Genomic DNA, 20840 nt, shown 5'->3' on the forward strand with positions numbered 1-20840 from the left:
CTTGTGCTGTAACGTGGCTGTTCCTGTGTGTGGTGTACTGAAGTCAGGCAAGTCACTAATGTGTCATTTTCAGACCTCAGAAAGAGCAGCTGCTGGCTGAAGATGATGATGAACTCAAAGAAGTGACTGACTTGAGGAAAATAGCAGCTCAGTTACTGCAGCAGGAACAAAAACACAGGTATTGCAGTCCTAGTTCAGGTAACTGATTGGAATGAATTGATTAGTTCTCTTCAACTTGCCTTATACCAAAAGCTCTCAGCACCTTACACCTGGGGAAGCTTTGTCCAACTGTTACACAGTTACTGTCACACTTTCAAGATACCTGTCTGGTGTTTCTTATCATGAAATTGCTGTCTAGAGAAGCAGAGATGTTCCTTCTATGGAGAGGAAAAGATGAATTTGGCTCTTTTGTTTTGAGGTATCCTAACAGGGGAGACCCTGGAACCAGCTTGCCCAGGAAGGCTGTGGATGTTGTTTGGATGAGGCCTTGAGCAACCTGGGCTAGTGGGAGGTGTCCCTGCCCATGGCAGAAGGTTAGAATAAATGATCTTCAAGGTCCCTTCCAACCCAAACCATTCTGTGCTGGGCATCACAAGGCAAAGGTTGTTGAAAAGGTGATGGAGAGCAAGCAGCAGATGAAAGGAATGGACTGGAGAAGTTAACTGTGTAAAAGCAGCAGGAGGGACCAGCTGCACTTGCAGAGGGTGTGAACAGGCTCAAGCAGGAGCTATGTGCTCTGATTCTGCTCTGATGCCGTTACAAAGCAGGGAAATGACCAGTGAAGTACTTAGCCCTTTACTGAAAGGGAAAAGTTTGTAGTTCATTAACTAAGAATTCATTAACTGGCAGTCCTTCATCATCAGGCAGGAAGGGATTTAACCTCACACCAACATGAATATGGCAGGTGGGGAGGGGAGGAATATAGTGGGGGGATATGGTAGGTGGTGTGGGGGGAGTATGGTAGGTTGGGGGGGATATGGCAGGTAGGGTGGGGGGTGGATGGCAGGTAGGGTGAGGGAGGATATAGTAGCAGAAGTGTGTGTGTGTGAAAAATGAACTAGGTTTTATTTAGAAATGTATTCATTTCTTTCTCTTTTATTATAGATTAGGTTTTATCCAGCCCTCCATGCTGTGTATTTAAATTTGCCAGTTCCCATTGTGAAGGGGGAAAAAAATCAGAATGAAATCCTCATGCCAATACATTCTTTTTAACTTCCCCCCCCCAAAAAAAAAGGCAAAAGAAAAGACCAATAATGCTAAATTTCCTTCTATTAATTTATGAATAAAGGGAGAAGGTGTTTTTCTGATAGCACATTTTTATATGCTAGCTCTTTGTACTGCAGATGGGGCTTGCTTGATTAGTTTTCCCATTTCCTGGCTCTCTAATCATTTGAAATACCAAACCACTTCTCTTCTGAAGTACTGCAACTTCAGTTTTGCTCATCATATGTTGTTGTATCTTACTGCAGTCATCTTGCTAATGGTTGTGCTTTGTCCTTGATTTGTTCAGGCATTTAAGTGAAGTTTTACCTCTCCGCATCCCTGCTTTTCAAGATTGTTAATGTGTCTTTTAAGTCCATGAGGGCAAAATTCCCTCAGGTAGAAAATTCAGCCCTGATTCTTGTTGTTAATTGATCATTTCTTGCCATAGGAGCAATGGGAAGAGAATATTGAGGGGTTCAGTGAAGGTATTTCTGTGTTTATTTGTGGTCAATGTAACAGCAATGAGAAGAATATTGAGGGGCTCAGTGAGGGTATTTCTGTGTTTATATGAATTGATCATTTCTTACTATGAACAGCAATGAGAAGAATATTGAGGGGTTCAGTGAAAGTATTTCTGTGTTTATTTGTGGTCAATGTGTTCAATCTGAGTGAAGAGACTCCTGAGGGAAGCCAGCATCACAAAATAATTGCTTATCAGTCACGTTGCTGTTCATTCCGTGTTGGTTGGTTGCTGGCTCTGTGTTTGGTTTTAAATATTATGCAGTCTCTTTTTTTTTTTTTGCTTGCTTTTTTAATGACTTCCCTGTCCTCTCTCATCAACCTGTCCTGCTTCCTGCTTCCTTCTGTGGCTTTGGTGTCCATGAAATGTGAATGCAGACGAAGGCCTTTAAGCTATAGAACTTCATTCAGTGAAAAACTCTTCCAGAGGACAAGGGCAGCAGGACGTGCATCAAGGTATAAAGTGTGTGTAGAGCTTCAGATTTCCAGAGTTCAAATGTGGATAAAACCCCCAGTTTGGGGCATTTATTTAACAAAAATGGAATGAAGGGGTTGGGCAAGTCAGCCTAGGATCATTTGTGATAAAAGATAGATTGCAGTGCTTTTATTGTTGTGTAAGATGAAATGCTGCTTAAGGAAAATATTTCATTAGGCAGCTCTTCAAAGAGCAGTTCAAAAGAGTCCAAAGCTAGAAGCATAATTTCCTGTATGTTGCTTTCTTTTCTTTCTCCTTCTCTGGAGACATTTAAAGCCTGCCTGGACACATTCCTGTGTGACCTGCCCTGGGTGATCCTGCTCTGGCAGCAGGGTTGGACTTGATGGTCTCCAGAGGGTCCCTTCCAACCCCAGCCATTCTGTGATTCTTTTGTTTGCTTGTTTTTTTAACTATATAGCATTTCAAGTATAGAACCTCAGGCAGAAGAGGGTTTTAATTGTTTTCAATTCAAGGTATTTTGGTTTTAAAGTGACAATTTTCAGTGACAGCCATGAGGGAAGCATTTGCAGGCAGCACAAACCTCCCAGGTAACAAGAAATCTGGAATGGGCTGTGTAGGTTGTGCCCAGACATGGAGGGGATGAATCCAAGAGAATTCAGACTTTGTTATTTTATCAGTCGAAGCTCCATAACTTACTCTGGGTATACTCCTGGATATTTTTCAAGTGAAGGTAGGGGATAGCTTAGATGAACTAAGCTTTGTTAGTACCAAATGAGCCCATTTGAGTTCGCATCAAAATGAAGTCTGAGTTCTTACCTGACAGTGATGTCTTAAAACTGTTGAAGTTCTGAAGAGCACAGCTTATGACCACAAAGCAGAGCCATGTGTGAAGACAGCAGACTGCTCCTGAATGAGCTTAAAAAACCTTTTATTTGGTCTCACTGTAAAATGTTTAGCATCTTTATATACACTTTGTAGATCCTAGGCAGTACTTTGCCTGTTTAAACTTGAAGATAGCTAACCTTAAAATAGCATTACCATCATTCACTTAATTTCTGTCCCTTAGTCATGCTGTTAGGTTTGCTCACAATAGGAAAAGAATCACAGAATGGCTCAGGGTAAAAGGGACCTCAAAGATCATCTACTCCAAACCCCCCGCCATGGGCAAGGACACCGCTCAGCTAGCCCAGGTTGTTCAACCTGGCCTTGAACACCTCCAGGGAGGAGGCATCCATAATCTCCCTGGGCAGCCTGCTGCAGAGTCTCACCACCCTCCTACTGAAGAACTTCTTCCTCAGCTCCAGTCTAGCCCTGCTCTGCCTCAGCTTCAAACCATTCTCCCTTGGCCTGTCTCTAGACACCCTCAGGAAAAGTCTCTCTGCAGCCTTCCTGCAGGATCCCTTCAGGTCCTGGCAGGCAGCTTTAGGGCCGCTCTGGAGTCTTCCCCAGGCTGCACACCCCCAGCTCCCTCAGCCTGTCCTCATGGCAGAGGTGCTGCAGCCTTTGGATCATCCTTGTGGCTTCCTCTGGACTCACTCCAGCAGCTCTGTGTCCTTCTGCTGGGGACCCCAGAGCTGGAGGCAGGACTGGAGGTGAGGTCTGAGCAGAGCAGAGCCCAGGGGCAGAATCCCCTCTCCTGCCCTGCTGCCCACACTCCTCTGGCTGCAGCCAGCACACAGCTGCCTGCTGGGCTGCAGGAGGGCACTGCTGACTCCTGGGGAGCTGCTCAGCACCCAGCACCCCCAAGGCTTTTTCTGCAGGGCTGACTCAACCCACTCAGCACCCAGCCTGGATTTGTGCCTGGGGTTGGCCTGACTTGGGTTCAGGACCCTGGACTTTGAACCTCATGCGGTCATTCTGTTAGGTTTGCTCAAAATATGAAAGAGTATGTGACTGAGGAGAGGTTTCACCTTTTAAATTCTCAAACTTTTAGGAATTATTTTACAGTATCATAATTGGTCTTGCCATCAACTTGAAGTATAGAACCATGGAATAGTGTGGGTTGGAAGAAATGTTCAAGTGTCATCCAGTCCAACCCCTCTGACTTCAGCAGGGAGCTCCTCCACTACATCAGATTGCTCAGAGCCTTCCTGAGCCTGATCTTGGGTATCTCCAGGGATGGGGCCTCAACTGCCTCCCTGGGCAACCTGTTGCAATGTTCCACCACCCTCATGGTGCAGAACTTGTTCCTAACATCCAATCTAAGTCTGCTCTTCTCTAATTTCAAACCATTGTCCCTTGTGCTGTCACTGCAGGCCGTTGGAATCAGTCCCTCTGCAGCCTTCTTGTAGCCTCTTCAGTTACTGGAAGGTGAATTTCTCGTTGCTTTCCACTGAAGACAGCAAACTAGTTTAAATTCTCCCTAAAAAGGAATTACTTGCAAACAGCATGTTTAGACTGTGGTTTGATAACCTATACTCTGAGTGCTATTTTCTGTAACACTTTTTCAGGCTGTAGTATAATTTAATTCTGCAATGCACCCTCAAAAGTCAAAAACTCCCAAGTTTCTGGAGACTAATTCTAGTGAGCAGATGCTGCAAACTGGAAAAGGGGAGATTGAGACTGGAGATGAGGAAGAAATCCTTTCCAGTGAGGGTGGTGAGACACTGGCACAGCTTGCCCAGGGAGGCTGTGGATGTCCCCTCCCTGGAGGTGTTCAAGGCCAGGCTGGATGAAGCCTTGAGCAAGCTGGGCTGGTGGGAGGTGTCCCTGCCCATGGCAGGGGGGTTGGAACTGGATGAGCTTTAAGGTCCCTTCCAACCCAACCCATTCTGTGACTCTCTGAAACAGAATGCTGCAGGCTGTTGGTTTACAGCTTTAACTTCTCACAATCCCATTAAACTGAGGCTCACACAGTGGGAGATTGAAACTCCAAATGAGATTACTGAGCTCCAAATTATCACAGCAATCAGGCCTGAGTGAAAAATCATCCATCAGGTAGGTAATGGTTGTAGTGCCCTATGGGATAGGGATGAATCACACCCAGGTGCTTACTGCTTTGCTTCCATTGAGGAGCTGTTTTCCTTCCCATTCTTTCTGATTCTTAGTACCTTCTAGCTCCCCACATAATCCAGCAGAAGTACACTTTGATCACAGTTCTGCACATGAAGTCAGTGTCACATCCCTACCTCCCAGGCTTCAGAATTACTCATTCCAGTTCCTCTACAACCTGACCCTTGAAAACATTGAGGCATTAAGGGAGTGTTTTGTTACTTTTACACTTCAGGCATCCATATGAGCTCATCTGTGTGTGTGCTTGGTGGTGAAAAAAGCCATTTCTGAACCTGTGTGGCAATCCAGGGTGCTTTTAACTGTTTCCCAGTTAGAAAACTGGGATTTCCATTGGTTCATTGCTGCAGTAGATATTTCTCTTAGGCCTTAACCTGTTTCTCCATCTCCACCTCTCCCTTTTCCCTTCATTTCCTTTGCACTCACAGTGTTTCTTACTCAGCCACCTTTTTACCTGCTCCTACTGATTTGACTTCTTGTGCTCAGCCTGTGCATCATTGCTCTGCTTTAGGTTAACTGTTTGCTGTCTTCTAATTGTAGTGAGCAGGGGAGCTTATTTCTGTTGAGAGCAGTGTAACTTTGCCAGAGGTGTGAGATCACTTGAAACAGGAGAAAAAGAAGAGGAGGTTTCATTTTTCATTAGAGTTATCATCAAGTTTTGCTCCCTTAAAATTCAGAACTCAAAATATTTCAAGAGCTGGGAACAATATTGTTGATTTCAATGGAAGCAGGATTGGATTTCCTATATGTATGCACACTTCTAAGTGTCATCTTAATGTCCAAAGCTTTTTATTCCCAGGAAAATGTTATGCAGTGGAAGTATTCTAAGAAAGCTGTTGAATAAATATGTTGTGTGTTTGTTTTTTTTTTTTTTTTCTTTTCAGGCTTCTTAATCATTCAGTTTCAGTAAATGCAAGGAACAGGCCAAAGCAGCAAATGGAGCCTGAGAAATGGTATTGATTATGCTTTCATGTATCACAGCTCTCAGTATTTTATGTGTAGTTACTTTGGGCCACTGCTGCCATCTTCTGTCATGATGGGTTTAGCCCAAGATGAAACAGAAGCTGCACAAATACTCTGGGTTTGAGTCAGGTTTAAAAAAGAAAAACCCAGAAAATCTGTTCTTCTGAGCCTTTGGGAAGGTTGATGTCATCCAGGAATTGGAGAAGAGAAGGCTCTGGGGAGACCTTAGAGCTGCATTTCAATATCTGAAGGGGACCTCCAGGCAGGCTGGGGAGGGACTGTTCAGAAGGACCTGTGGGGATAGGATGAGGGGCAGGGGTTTGAAACTGGGGCAGGGGTTTGAAACTGGAGCAGGGGAGATTTAGGTCAGACATGAGGAGAAGAGAAGGGTGAGAGGGAACCTTAACAATGCCTAGAGATACCTGAAGGGTGGCTGTCAGGAGGATGAAGCCAGTGTCTTTTCAGTGATGGGATAAGGGGCAGTGGATGTAAACTGAATCACAGGAAGTTCCATCTCAGCAGGAGGAGAAGCTTCTTTACTATGAGGGTGCTGGAGCCCTGGCACAGGCTGCCCAGAGAGGTTGTGTTTTCTTCTCTGGAGATCTTCAAAACCTGCCTGGATGTGTTCCTGTGTGGCCTGCTTTGCAGGGGGCTTGGACTGAATGATCTATGAGGTCCCTTCCAATCCCTAACATTCCGCGACCCTAACATTCTGTGATTCTGTGATCATTTTACCCTCCACTATTAGTCTAAATTTCTGCTATGTAGAGCTAACAGTCAGTGAAGCAATGTGAGTCCCCCAAAAGTTTAAGAGTAGATATTTTGTCACTTTTGCACAAAATGTTTCATTGTTTGCTTTGAGAAACAAAGCAATGAAGCTGCATTGGTAATCCCTGAAGGTAAAAGATGCTTAAGAGCTTAATGTGAATGATGGAGTGTGGAAGATCTCTTAGCAGCATGGGGTAAAGGAGAGTGAAATGTGATTTGAGACTTCATTCAAGTGGTCATACTTCTTTAGCCACAGCATCACAGAATGGTAGGGGTTGGAAGAGACCTATGGAGATCATCCAGTCCAACCCCCTTGCCAGAGCAGGGTCAGCCAGGGCAGGTTACACAGGAACACATCCAGGTGGGTTTGGAGAACATCTCCAGAGAAGCAGACTCCACAGCCTCTCTGGGCAGCCTGATCCAGGGCTCCAGCACCCTCACAGTGAAAAAGTTTTCCCTTCTGTTCCTGTGGAGCCTCCTCTGCCCCAGCTTGCTCCCATTGCCCCTTGCGCTGTCCTTGGACATCACTGGGCAGAGCCTGGCTCTGTCCTCCTGACAGTCAACATTGTAGGTAGCCAAAGAAATTCTGTACTGCTGCAGAGAAGCTGCTTTATAAGTGTTTGCTTTTTGATATTTGTCAGATAATCTGGTTTTAAAGAACACACAGTAGTAGAAAGTTTCATAATACCTCTCTCATCTTAATTTTTAGTGTCTCAGCAGATGAAGTGAATTCCTCTGTGTCCCCATACAGCTGGCAGGTAAATAGTCAAATGGAAATGTGATGGCTTCATGTTTGAGTGATGTGGGTTTGGTTGGTGTTCTGTATTTCCAAGAGAAAACTTCTATGCATTCATATAGCTGTGTACACACAGAGGGTTGTTGTGCCTGGAGAAGAGGAGGCTGAGGGAAGACCTCATTGCTCTCTACAACTGAAAGGAAGTTGGAGCCTTCGGTGCCTTCCAAACATATCTGCAGAAATTAGATATTAGGAGGAAGTTCTTTAGAGTGAGGGTAGTGAGATACTGGCACAGGTTGCCCAGGGAGGCTGTGGATGCCCCCTCCCTGAAGGTGTTCAAGGCCAGGCTGGATGAGGCCTTGAGTAACCTGGTCTAGTGAAAAGTGTCCCTGCCCATGGCAGGGGGTTGGAACTGGCTGATCTTTAAGGTCCCTTCCAACCTAAACCATTCCATGAATGAATTAGTCAAGGCAGAAAAGGCTCTTGTTTTCTTAAAAATTATTTCATAGATTCTTTTTCTTCTATGGAAATGTGGTTTAGGATTTAAAAGGAAATAATTGATGTCTACCAGAATCACTATTAAGACTAAGAACACTTACGTCATAAAGTTAGATTATTTTTCCCCATGAGCACAGTCAGACACTGGAATCACCTCCTAAGGGCAGCAGTGGATTTCTCTGTGCTGGGCAGGTTTAAGACTCAGCTTGCCAGGGTGCTGGGCCAGCTCATTTCAACTACACCATCACCTAGAAAGGTTGGACCAGGTGATCCTTGGGGTCTCTTCCAACCTGGCAGTCTGTGACTGAGAGGCAAACGATTCCTAATTGTAGCTGATAATAATTTGTGTCAATGCACATGAGGTGTATTTACCTTTTTATGTACAAAGATTTCTGCTGTTTCTGATTTCAGCCCTTAGAAAACCAGAAGGATTCACTGGATGAGCATCACTGGCCAGAAACACAGCCAGTGATATGGCAGAATGAGGAAAGGAGGAGAAGTAAACAAATCAGAAAAGAGTATTTCAAGGTAAGGAGGGGGTAGGGGAGGTGATTGGCTGAAACTTTTTCTTTCAGAAGAGTAGAAGTAACACTAAAAGTAAGAAACCTCTAAGGGCTGTCATACTTTTCCTTTTGCTTGGAGCCTGCAACTGTTTTATTTGGCTCCTCTTTTTTTTTTCAGTCCATGTAGAGTAATGTGCATGAAAATCAGGAGGAAAAGATAGACTGAAGACTTTGGTGAAAGGTTGGACTGAATGATCTTGAAGGTCTCTTCCAACCAGATATATCCTATGAAAAAAACCTATAGATGCCTTCTGGTAAAGCCAGAAACTTAATCTTCAGGCTTTGGTCCTTCCCCATCCATTCTGGAAGATTGGTTTTTTCAATATTTCTTTATTTTATTTGTTTTGTGGTGCAGGGACAATGGCGTTTACCTTTTGGTGCAATGAAGGATGCCTTTTGGTTCTCACTGCACTAGTTGGGTGTTTTAGAGAGGAAATGGTCTGCTTTAGTTCTGCTGTTACAGGTGACATTGGTCACCAGATGTCACTGCCTGCTTGGCTGTAAAGCAGATCTGAAGTCAGAGCAGCATTAGATTAAATTTGGTTTGAGGTGTGGTAGAGAAATAGGAGAATTTTGACCAGTGCTAGACTGAGTTAAAATTAAATTAGTCAATTCTGAAATTAGTTTCTTGAGTCTGTGCCATCAGACATGTTTGTGAAATGCTGGGGAAGCTGAAAGAAATCAAATTTTAGGAAAACCAGCACATGCCATGCAGCTCAGAGACATTCTTGCAGCTAAAGAAGCTCTTTTAATTTGGTTTTGGGTTTTTTTTTGTGGTTGGTTGGTTGGTTGGTTTTTATTTTTTTCCTGGAGAGTTGCATCTTCTTTCCAAGGTTTTCATCCTTAAATTTAATTTTTTGCCTAAACCTTATTTTAATTTTGCTTTGTTTTCTGGAATACTTTGTAGTTGGCTTGGATCCTAGCTCCATCCTAGCTGAAATTTCTGTTAGTGTAGCTACAATGGAAAAAAAAATTACTACCTGCTAGTCTTGATATCATTAATTATGTTGGAAAACCATGGCCACAGACCTGGCCAAAAGCCTGTGTAAACAGAATGCAGCAGTGAAGGTCTGCAGGCCATAAAAATGAAGGTTAGCTAATCAGCTGCTGAAGTGATATTATTCCTTTGTACTTCAAACAGAGGAAACAAACCCAAGAAGAGAAATACCCAGTCAGGGATATATTTAATAGGTCTCTATCTGACCTCAGAACTACCTGCACTCTGTGCACAGATTAAAAAGAACAAACAATTAAAACAAATCCACAAAACCCCCTGCTAAAAGCACAAAAAAAGCCTCCTAACTCCCCCCAAAAACCCAATCCTCCTCCCCCACCCAAAAAGAAACCTCAAACATTGCCCCCCCCAACCCAACTCAAGTATCCCACAAACCAGCAACTGATGATTTAGTCACAGAATTATAGAACAGCTTAGGCTGGAAGAAACCTTAGGGATCATCTAATCCAACATCCCTGTCATGGGCAGGGACACCCCTCAACTAGCCCAGGGTGCTCAAGACCTCATCCAGCCTGGCCTGGATGCAGCCACAACCTCCCTGGGCAATGAATTCTGGAGTCTTGCTACCCTTGTAGTGAAGAATTTCTTCCTAAGATGCAATCTAAACCTATTCTCCTTCAATTTAAATCCATTTCCCCTTGGGGTTGTTCAGTTTGGAGAAGAGAAGGCTCTGAGGAGTGGCCTTCCAGTATCTGAAGTGGACTACAAGAAAGCTGGGGAGGGACTCTTCAGGCTGTCAAGGAGTGATAGGACTTGGGGGGATGGATCCAAGTTAGAGGAGTGTAGAGTTAGACATTAGGAGGAAGTTCTTCACCATAAGGGTGGTGAGACACTGGCACAGGCTGCCCAGGGAGGTGGTGGAAGCCTCATCCCTGGATGGTGTGGTGGTTTGAGCTCTGAGCTTAGGAGCTCAAATGATAATAGATATAAATTCCTCCCCCAGCCCTTCTCCCTTTTTTCTCGGCAGGGTGGAGAGAGAGAGAGAGGAAGAAGAGAAAAAAAAAAAAAAAAACTCGTGAAAGAAATATTCTGAAGTCGGTTTGGAAGTAGGAGGAGTAAATTTTTTTTCTATTTTCACAAAAGGGAAAGAAAAAAAAATTTTTTTACATATATATATATCAGTAACAGAGTGGGGGGGTTCACAGAGGTGAGGGATGAGGGTAAGTGGGAAGAAAAATAAACAAAACCAAGCCTGGATGGCCTTGTGTTCCCCTGGATGTCGGTGGATTCAGCTGAGAGAGAGAAAGGGCCCCAGCCACGTGGTCCGGTGCAGGAGACAGTGACAGCAACAGCAGCAGGAAGTCCTCTCGAGCAGACGAGGCAGGAAAAGGGAAGAGCAGCAAGATGTCCCCCCTTTTTATAGGCTTGCTGGACAGGAAGGGGAAGTGGAATAGACCACCTCTGAGTCAGGGGACCACCTTCTCCCAGCAGGGGAGGGGCCAAGCCCTCCCCAGATTAAATTTCTTTTGTCCACCTGGGGCTGGGTTCTTCTCAGCCCCATCCAGGATGGGTGTGCCCCAGCACAGATGATTTTAAGGCCAGGCTGGATGTGGCTGTGAGCAATCTGCTCTAGTGTGAGGTGTCCCTGCCTATGGCAGGGAGATTGGAAAGGGTTGATGATCCTTGAGCTCCCTTCCAACCCTGACAATTCTGTGATTTTGTTGGTTTTTTTCCTTTGTGGCTCTGTGCTGGACTCTCTCAAACAGTTCCATGAGGTCCTTCTTGAACTGAGGGGCCCAGAACTAGACACAATGTTCCAGATGTGACCTCAGCAGGGCAGAGTAGAGGGGCAGGAGAACCTCTCTTGACTTACTAACCACATCCCTTCTAATCCACCCCAGGATGGCATTGGCCTTCTTGGCCACAAGAGCACCTAATGAAGACCTTGACTAGCCTAGCACCTAGATGTTCCTTTTCTCTCTGATTCTGTGGTTTGTTTTTTTTTATTCAGCAGCTTCACCAGTAATAAGAAACATCTTGAATGATACCAACCTCTTTAACTGAAATGAAAACCATGCTTCCTTTTAACACCAATAATTGTGTTTTGCAGTATAAGTCTTCCAGGAAGAGTTCAAGTGGCAATGAAAACGATGAGGTGAGAAACAGTCAGTGGGTAAAAAAAAAATACATGTCAAAGTGTTTTATTCATTGGTCTTTTCTGAACAGTCACAGAACAGGAGAAGGTTGGTTAGTGAAGACTCCAATGAAGTTGGCATTCCAGAGAGAGCCATGGTGGAAACAAGGATTATGCTCCTTGAGTTTTAAAAAGTCATTCACAAACATCTCTCTTTGGGAAAAGCAGGACTGGGTGGACTTGGATGATCTTTCAGGTCTCTTCCAACCAGATATATTCTGTGATTTACTTGCTTTGGGAATAGGGGAGTTAGTTAATGTCAAGTGGAGAGGATGTAAAATACTCAGCCCAACCACTTGCAGCCTTCCTTTGTCTTGCCTGGTCTGAAATGGAGTTGCTGCCAGTTTGTCACCTACCTGGCCAGCATTGAGTGTCTCATTTATTGTGTGGTTCATAATTTAGTGTTTCTTGTTCTGCCATATTTTTCAGTTTTGTAATTTCACCTCTTTGGTTTCTTTTTAGCAAGACAGTGATAATACTAATGTGTCCCCACAGTCTCCTGTGTCGTCTGAGGTACAAGTTTGTGGCTTTGTTTTTCATTCAACCAACATTTCTTTGTGCTCATTGCTTGTCATCAAGCTTTCCCTGCAGAGGGAAAGCTGTTGGCTTCCTTTGAAACTGCAGTTAGAAAGGTTTCATCATGATAGCAGCTCAAAAATAGGTAGAAACTAGAGACAGATTATTCCAACTTGTTTTGGCTTTGCAACTATCTGATCCTTCCTGGATTTCTTCTTGTTGACTGGTGTGTTGAAAGGTGCATTGCTTTCTCTCCATTGTCTTATGAAAAGAGCCAAGAAAACAAATCAAATTTATTTTGAAGGTGCCCCCTATCCGCTACCCATGCAGAGGGTTTTAAGTAAAACTGAAGTGTGAAACTTAAAACTTCACAAGGAACACAAAGCTACTGACACCTGAGGAAGCTTCATCCTTCATGATTCTGGCTGTTGCCTTTGCAGTACAGCCTTGAGCTTCCTTAACTGGCTGCTGTCTTTCTTGAAGCAAGTCCCTGTAGCCTCACTGCGGCCACACTCCACTGCTGGGCTCTGAATCGAGCATTCCAAAGACTGCTAAGGCTTCTACTTTGTGTCAGTAAGGAACATTGAGGGAGAAGGAGGAGAACATCTCCCTAACACAGTGAAATGAGTTGGAAGAAGGTTATCTTGTGTGCATACCAAATGACTGAGTGCCCCTCTTTTTACCTGGTGAAGTGAGCTGCACCTGATCTTCCTAATTGAAAGCAAACACTCTTTTGAAGCAGTATTTTGATGCTAAGCTTTGGGAGGATATTTGCATTACAGCTGGCCTAGAACTCTGTTCAGAGAGTGTTTGAAATGGTTTAGAGCAGATTTTTAGTTAATCTGGTGCTGCTTTTCTTCCTCAGCTAGATAGTTTTATCTGTGTGTAGTGAGGTTACTTTGTTTTGTCCACTTCCAAGGAGTGCATTAAACAGGAGGAGTCACTTCTCTTAGGCAAGAGCAATTTAAACTCTCTCTTGATGGGAACAGAAGTGAATTCTTTTGATCAATGGAAGAAAATTGACTTGATCTTCTCTTTTTAACAGGATTATGAAAGGACAGAGAGTAACATTCATGGTCCATTTGGTCTCAAACCAAGGTCAGGTAAGTTGCTATCCTCTAACATAGCATGATGAAACAGGTGTTTAAGTCCTGGGCTGGGTAAGGATGGCAGATGCATGAGCTGGAATGAATATGGAGAGAGACCACAGTGCAGCAATCCACTCAGAGCAGTTCTCACAAGCAGAGTGCTGAGGAAGATGCAGACAGCTGTTTAGGCAATGAATAATGGAAAGTTCCCCAAGTTGCACAGTGATTTCTTTGTAATTATTTTTTAATTATTGGGTTTTTTTCCCCCCACTGATTAATTTTGTGCATATTTAGCCAGAGAACAGGGCAACAGCCTGCAGTTGTGCTTGAAACCTGAAAGCTGAGGCAGGGCTTCAAGAGGAGAAGCTTGTGCTGTGAAAAGATGCTTTAAGGAGAGCTTTGCCAGCAGTTTGATGTAGTGCTTTGTTACACCCTCACTTTATTAAGGCTCTGCCATGCCCTCATAAGAAAGTTGTTTTGTCTAAAGCAGACTTGCAGTCCTCTGAAGCCGAGGTAGAAACAGTTCAGTTTGTTTTGCAGCTGCAGTATTCCTGTGTTTGCAAGTGTCCCTGTCAATATTGGATGCCAACAACTGGGAAAGCCACTGAGTAGTCCTTTAGCTCTGTTTTTAAGGGAACAGTCTTCCTGCAAGTTGATTAAGAAAAAATGATCTCAGCTCCTCAGTTCAGTTTCAGGTGGTGTTTATGGTAGCAAAGCTTGGCCTCCCTAATACCAGCCTGTGAGCCCTGAGCAAGGCTGGCTGAGGACATGCAAATGGCTTCTTCAGGGGCCTTGAGTCATTTAGGATGTGTAAGCAGCTGCATGAAAGGTCTGTGCCAGAGATAGGTTAGCTGGGTGTAGCAGGGTGTGCCTGACTGGGACCATTCAGAGGCTTCCCAGGTCTTTGTGTCCTTGGTTGCAGGAAGGTGCAGACCTGATAGGAAGGAGACTTGTGAGGACTTCTCAGCCCATCTTTTTTTCAGTGCAGTAGCAGGTTTTCAAGGAGCCACTGCCAGTTCACATCAGTAAAACAGCAGCACCCCTTTCACTCATTTCTAGGAAAGCAAAAGGCTTTTTGTTCCTCAGCTACAAGCCCAAATCTGTGTGGTTTTAGATGCTCCATAGACACTGTCAGTAACAAGCAGCTGTGTTGTTCTGGATGCATACTGCATGTGTAGAACCAGAGCAGGGATTTCAAGAGGATCTGTCCAATTTCTGCTGCTTTTAGTTGTTTGGTCTCTTGCTAAAATGCAGACTGTTAGGAACTATATAAAAAGTTCTGAAGGTGTAAGTACTGATTTATTTTGACTCAAAAGTATGGGGTAAAATGCTTCAGGATACAGTGGCTTTGCTAAGGAAGAGTTTTTGTTTGCCAATGCTTTATAAAGTAATAGAAGTGCCCTTTGAAGGCTTTCTGACCATAAAGACAAGTGGAGGCCCTCAGGGGTCTGTTCTGGGTCCAGTGCTGTTTAACATCTTTGTCAGCCAAGTGGGCAGTGGCATTGAGGCACCCTCAGGAGGTTTGCTGATGGCACCAAGCTGTGTGCTGAGCTGGACTCACTGGAGGGCAGGGATGGCATCCAGAAGGATCTTGCCAGGCTTGAGAAGAGGCCAGGGCCAGCTGCAGGAGGTTCAACAAGTCACAGGGCAAGGTCCTGCAGCTGGGCCAACCCCAGGTGCAAATCCAGGCTGGGTGCTGAGTGGGGTGAGAGCAGCCCTGCAGAAAAAGCCTTGGGGGTGTTGGGTGCTGAGCAGCTCCCCAGGAGCCAGCAGTGCCCTCCTGCAGCCCAGCAGGCAGCTGTGTGCTGGGCTGCAGCCAGAGGAGTGTGGGCAGCAGGGCAGGAGAGGGGATTCTGCCCCTGGGCTCTGCTCTGCTCAGACCTCACCTCCAATCCTGCCTCCAGCTCTGGGGTCCCCAGCAGAAGACACCACACACAGAGCTGCTGGAGTGAGTCCAGATCCAAGGGCTGGAGCAGCTCTGCTGTGAGGATAGGCTGAGGGAGCTGGGGGTGTTCAGCCTGGAGAAGACTCCAGGGGGACCTTAGAGCTGCCTGCCAGCACCTGAAGGGATCCTGCAGGAAGGCTGCAGAGAGACTTTTCCTGAGAGTGTCTAGAGACAGGCTAAGGGGGAATGGTTTGAAGCTGAGGCAGAGCAGGGTTAGAGTGGAGCTGAGGAAGAAGTTCTTGAGTGTGAGGGTGGTGAGACTCTGGCACAGGCTGCCCAGGGATGCTGTGGATGTCCCTTCCCTAGAGATGTTCAAGGCCAGGTTGGATGAGACCTTGAGTAACCTGGACTAGTTGAGAGGTGTCCCTGCCCATGGCAGGGGAGTTGGAGTAGATGACCTCTGAGGTCTCCTCCAGCCTAAGCCATTCTATGATCCTGTGCTGAAGACACCAAAACACTGAGCAGCTCTGCAGCTTTCCCCCCATTTTTCTATCTGCTGGTAGGTTCTTAGTGACTGCACTTTTGCAAGCTGTGACTTCTCCAAACTAACATCAGTGCTGTTGAACAGCTTTCAGCCGTGCGTCCCGCCAGGACTACGGAGCGGTGGACCCTGGCTTCACCATGCGGAGGAAGATGGAGCACTTGAGGGAGGAGAGGGAGCAGATCAGGCAGCTGCGCAGTGTACGTACCCTGACAGCCTGGGCTGCCTCTGGGGCACCCCTCAAGCCCCTGCCACCAAGCTCTGCTGATCCCTGCAGTTGTAGAAGGGCATCTCTGTAGGGACATCATCTGTCCAACATCTTCATCAATGACAGATTGGATGTTAGGAAGAAGCTCTTCCCTGTGAGGGTGGTGAGAGACTGGCACAGGTTGCCCAGGGAGGTGGTGGAAGCCTCATCCCTGGAGGTTTTTAAGGTCAGCAGGTCAAGGGAGGTGATTGTCTCCCTCTGCTCCACTCTGGTGAGACTCCACCTGGGGAGCACTGTGTCTAGTTCTGGAGCTTCTATTAAAGGAAAGATCTGGAGGTGCTGGAAGGTGTCCAGAGAAGGGCCAAGGGGATGAGCAGAGGGCTGGAGCTGTTCTGCTATGAGGACAGACTGAGAGAGTTGGGGTTGTTCAGTCTGGAAGGGAGAAGGCTCCAAGGAGACCTTGTGGCCTTCCAGGATCTGAAGGGGGCTACAGGAAAGCTTGGGAGGGACTTTTGAGGGTGTCAGGGAGTGATAGGACTGGGGGGGGATGGAGCAAAACTAGAAGTGGGGAGATTCAGATTGGATGTTAGGAAGAAGTTGTTCCCCATGAGGGTGGTGAGAGCCTGGCAGAGGTTGCCCAGGGAGGTGGTGGAAGCCTCATGCCTGGAGGTTTCTGCAGCCAGGCTGGATGTGGCTGTGAGCAACCTGCTGTGGTGTGAGGTGTCCCTGCCCATGGCAGAGGGGTTGGAACTGGCTGAACCTTGAGGTCCCTTCCAACCCTGACGATTCTGTGACTCCATTCCCTTCAGTGTTACAATGTTACACTTCAAAATCCCCTGGATTTCACATTGCAGAGGAGTTACTGATGAACCTAACATACAATGTTGGACTCCTCCATAGAATCTTGAGTCGAGGTTGAAGGTGATCCTGCCAGATGACATTGGAGCAGCACTGATGGACGGGGTCGTGCTTTGCCATTTAGCTAACCACATCAGGCCACGCTCTGTTGCCAGCATCCACGTACCCTCCCCAGCAGTGGTAAGTCCTTTCTGTTGCCTCTCATGTGAAAACAAGCTTCCCAACTTCCAAACACCAGGAGTCAGCTTTGCCACACTCACTGCTTTCATCCGTCCCTCCAGTTTTTCTGCACAAAGCACTAAAGGAGGCTCGGGAGTTTCCTTTTCAGAGCTGTTTTCATCTGACTGGGTCTCCATAGGATTTGTTTGTTGGTTTTGTGATGGAATCTGCATCAGAAATGTGCAATCCTTCACCAGTGTGTGATGAAGATCTAACCTCCTGTCTTTACAGCCTAAACTCAGCATGGCAAAGTGCCGAAGAAATGTTGAAAACTTCCTTGATGCTTGTAAAAAATTGGGAGTTCCACAGGTAGGCCAAAGGCTTTCTTGATGTAATGACCATAGCAAATGTCAGCTGGTGCTGAGGGTTCTGGGGGAGGCTTAATTCAGGGAGCAACAGGATTATAACACTGACCAGGGACAGCTGAGAGAGTTGGGCATGTTCAGCCTTGAGAAGAGAAGGCTCCAGGGAGACCTCAGAGCAGCCTTCCAGTACCTGAAGGAAGCTACAGAAAAACTGGGGAGGTGGATCTTGACAAGGGCTGGGAGTGACAGGACAAGCGACAATGGCTTTGAGCTGGGAGAGGGGAGATTGAAACTGGAAATGAGGAAGAAATTCTTTCCAGTGAGGGTGGTGAGACACTGGCACAAGTTGCCCAGAGATGCTGTGGGTGCCTCACCCCTGGAGGTGTTGAAGGCCAGGTTGGATGAGGCCTTGAACAACCTGGGCTGGTGGGAAGTGTCTGTGCCATGGGCAGGGGTTGGAACTGGATGATCTTTAGGGTCCTAAGGGGCCTTAATGAGCCTACAACAGAAAGGTAAGTAGGCCACTGAGCCAGCAGTGCCCAGCACCCTGAGTTTTCTTGCTTTGATTTTGGAAAGAAATAGTCTTTGGCTTTAGAAACAAGCAATCTTTAGTGTATCTTCTGATACATCTCGTTCAAGTGCTGCACTAATTAGCTTCTGACCATTCTGTTAGTGGAGAGAACCAAGTGTGAAACTTAAAGCCAAAGACATTTGCTGTGCAAGCCCTGCAGTGATGTACCTGTGACTTCACAGAGTCATGGCTTGGCTTGGAAGGAACCTTAGAAATCAGTTTCTCTAACCTTCTTGCCGTGGGCAGGGACACCTCTCAACTAGCCCAGGCTGCCCAAGGCCTCTGCCAACCTGGCCTTGAACATCTCCAGGAAGGGGACATCCTCAACCACTCTGGGCAACCTGTTCCAGTGTCTCACCACCCTCATAATGAAGAACTTCTTCATAATGTCTAATGTAACTCTGTTCTCCCTCAGCTTGAAACCATTCTCCCTTGTCCTGTCTCTAGACACCCTCAGGACAAGTTTCTCTGCAGCTTTCCTGTGGGATCCCTTCAGGTCTTGGAAAGCAGCTCTAAGGTCCCCCCAGCATCTTCTCTCCTTCAGAGAGAATGTTCCCAGCTGTGGGGAAAAGCTTAATGAAGCTTGATACACAAATTCTTTATTTTGCAGGAGAGACTTTGCTTGCCTCATCACATTCTGGAAGAAAGGGGTCTGGTGAAGGTTGGCCTCACAGTTCAAGCTCTGCTTGAGCTGCCTGCATTGAAAGTATCTCAGCTTTCCTCCATGTGACATGACTTCTTGGAAGCCAGACAGCCTAACCATTCCATGTGCTCAATTGGATTGCTCTGGGGCAGTTCAGCTTCCAACAGGGGAGCATCCAAGCCATCCAAACCCTTTGTCTCTGTCCAGATGCTGTGGAGAACCTTACTTTGGAGCTGTAGGTGAACAGCTTGGAGTCAGCTGCCAGTTACAAGAACATCATCACTTTTCTTTTCTTCTGTAATGGGATGCACAAGGGGATTGTGGTAGCATCGAGTTCTCTTTCCACTTCGTTTCAGTTCAGAGCTGGACATCTCACAGTGTTACAGTTAAATGCTGGATTTCTTTTCCTCCACGGAAAAAGTCTGAATTGTTTTAGAAGTACAAAGCACAGCCACCCCCATCCCCTGCCCCCTGCCCTTTAATCCTTCAAGCCAATCAGTTGATTTGAGAGCAAGAGAAGAACCTGCTGGTGGTGGTGCAATGGTACAGCTGGGAAGGACTGAACACTTCCAGCACACTTCTCAGAAAGAGAATTTGTGGTTCTTTAGGGTTTGTTGGGTTTGGTTTTTTTTTGCACTCCTGATTGTAACTTCCACACTTCTAACATAGCCAGTATTTAGTCTGAGTGTCTGGTGACTGCACAGAGCAGTTTGCAATGGGAAAAGGACACATTTTAATGAGTTTCTTCTTCTAGGTTGGTGCCAAATATTTTTCTTTTTTTTTTTTTTCATTTTTTTCAGTTGTACTGTAGATTGTTTACATGTGAAGTGCCTGTGTAATTGATAACTCTTCCTAGTCTTAAAACATTTTTGAAATCTCTTGCTTTCAAAATAGATAAAATGGAAATTTTTAAAGATTTTAATAGGTTGGGGTTGGGTTTTTTTTTCTTTTTATAAAATCAGTACATGAAGGTTTAAAGTAATAACTTCACATTTTTGGATGTTGGGTGTTTTTTAAGTTTGCACAATTGACTTTTTTTGCTTATTTTATTGTCTAATAATTAGAAGGTCCTGTAAATACTTTTTTATTTATGATATTTAATTTGAGAATTACCTAATCACTTTTTTTTGTTTGTTTAATGTATTGTTGGACTTTGGAAAAAAAAACAAAACAGGAGAGAAAAAAAAAAGTTGTCTACTTTTCTTTGTTTGGGACAAGGAGACCTAACAGGGAGAGGAAGACATGAGGACTAGTGGTGCATGCAGAGCCTTTGAGGACATCTAACTGCCAACATCTCAGGTTTATGCTGTGACTTTCAGGTTTTGGTGTAACACTCCTGACAGTTTTGTTTGTTTTTTGTTTTTTTTTTTTTTACAGGTCCATCCATAATTTAGCTGGGCAATAGCAGTGTTTTGTCTTGCCAGTGTTGAAGGGAATTGTTGTGTCACTCACACAAACCAGTTTGTACAGGTGTCACTGTGCTGAGACTTGAGGTGTTTCTGGATAAATGTGAACAAGGAAAAGTGTTTCACAGATTGCATAGGGTTGGAAGGGACCCTCAAAGGTCATCTTGTCCAACCCCCCCTGCATTCAGCAGAGACATCTGGGCAACCTGATCTAGTGTGAGGTGTCCCTGCCCATGGCAGGGGGGTTGGAACTAGATGATCCTTGAGCTCCCTTCCAACCCTGGCAATTCTGTGATGGAAGGGATCCTCTGAGGTCACTTGGGGAATCCCTATGCCCTCAAGACAAATTCAGATCTATCAGAGTGGCTTTAGAGAAGGCTGCCCAGGGCCACATTGAGTCTGTTCTTGAATGTCTCGAGGGATGGGGCCTCAACCACATCCCTGCACAACCTGTTCCAGTATTTCACCACTCTCATGGTGCAGAACTTCCAACTGATGGTAAGTTTGTTCCTTGTTTCCACTGTGGTGGTTTTTTGAAGCTTCTGCTTTTCTGCATTTCTTTGCTCCTGCACAAAGTCTCAGTGTGTTGAAAACATTCTGAAACCATGAACAGTCAAGTTCTCTTCCAACCAAACTGGAAATGATTTCCTGATTTTGGTAATAAATCTGTTTGTGTTAGTTTAAAAACAAACAAACAGACACAACAGGCTGAGAGAGTTGGGGCTGTTCAGTCTGGAGAAGAGAGGGCTCCCAGGA

At 45.5% G+C, this 20840-nt stretch overlaps 1 protein-coding gene across 1 annotated transcript in view; it reads left to right on the plus strand.

Annotated features, from left to right (window-relative positions):
* LRCH2 (leucine rich repeats and calponin homology domain containing 2) overlaps positions 1–18765 on the plus strand; it is a 50638-nt gene extending 31873 nt beyond the window's left edge. The window contains exons 12-23 of the mRNA XM_054388593.1: positions 74–178; positions 2101–2178; positions 6052–6120; positions 7608–7656; positions 8544–8660; positions 11761–11805; positions 12307–12357; positions 13406–13463; positions 15962–16074; positions 16983–17120; positions 17391–17468; positions 18646–18765. Of these exons, the coding sequence (XP_054244568.1) occupies positions 74–178; positions 2101–2178; positions 6052–6120; positions 7608–7656; positions 8544–8660; positions 11761–11805; positions 12307–12357; positions 13406–13463; positions 15962–16074; positions 16983–17120; positions 17391–17468; positions 18646–18765 (1021 nt within the window). The remainder of the gene's footprint in view (positions 1–73; positions 179–2100; positions 2179–6051; positions 6121–7607; positions 7657–8543; positions 8661–11760; positions 11806–12306; positions 12358–13405; positions 13464–15961; positions 16075–16982; positions 17121–17390; positions 17469–18645) is intronic.
* The last annotated feature ends 2075 nt before the right edge of the window (positions 18766–20840 follow it).

The sequence above is a fragment of the Indicator indicator genome, chromosome 17 (genome assembly GCF_027791375.1).
Source record: "Indicator indicator isolate 239-I01 chromosome 17, UM_Iind_1.1, whole genome shotgun sequence".
NCBI lineage: Eukaryota > Metazoa > Chordata > Aves > Piciformes > Indicatoridae > Indicator > Indicator indicator.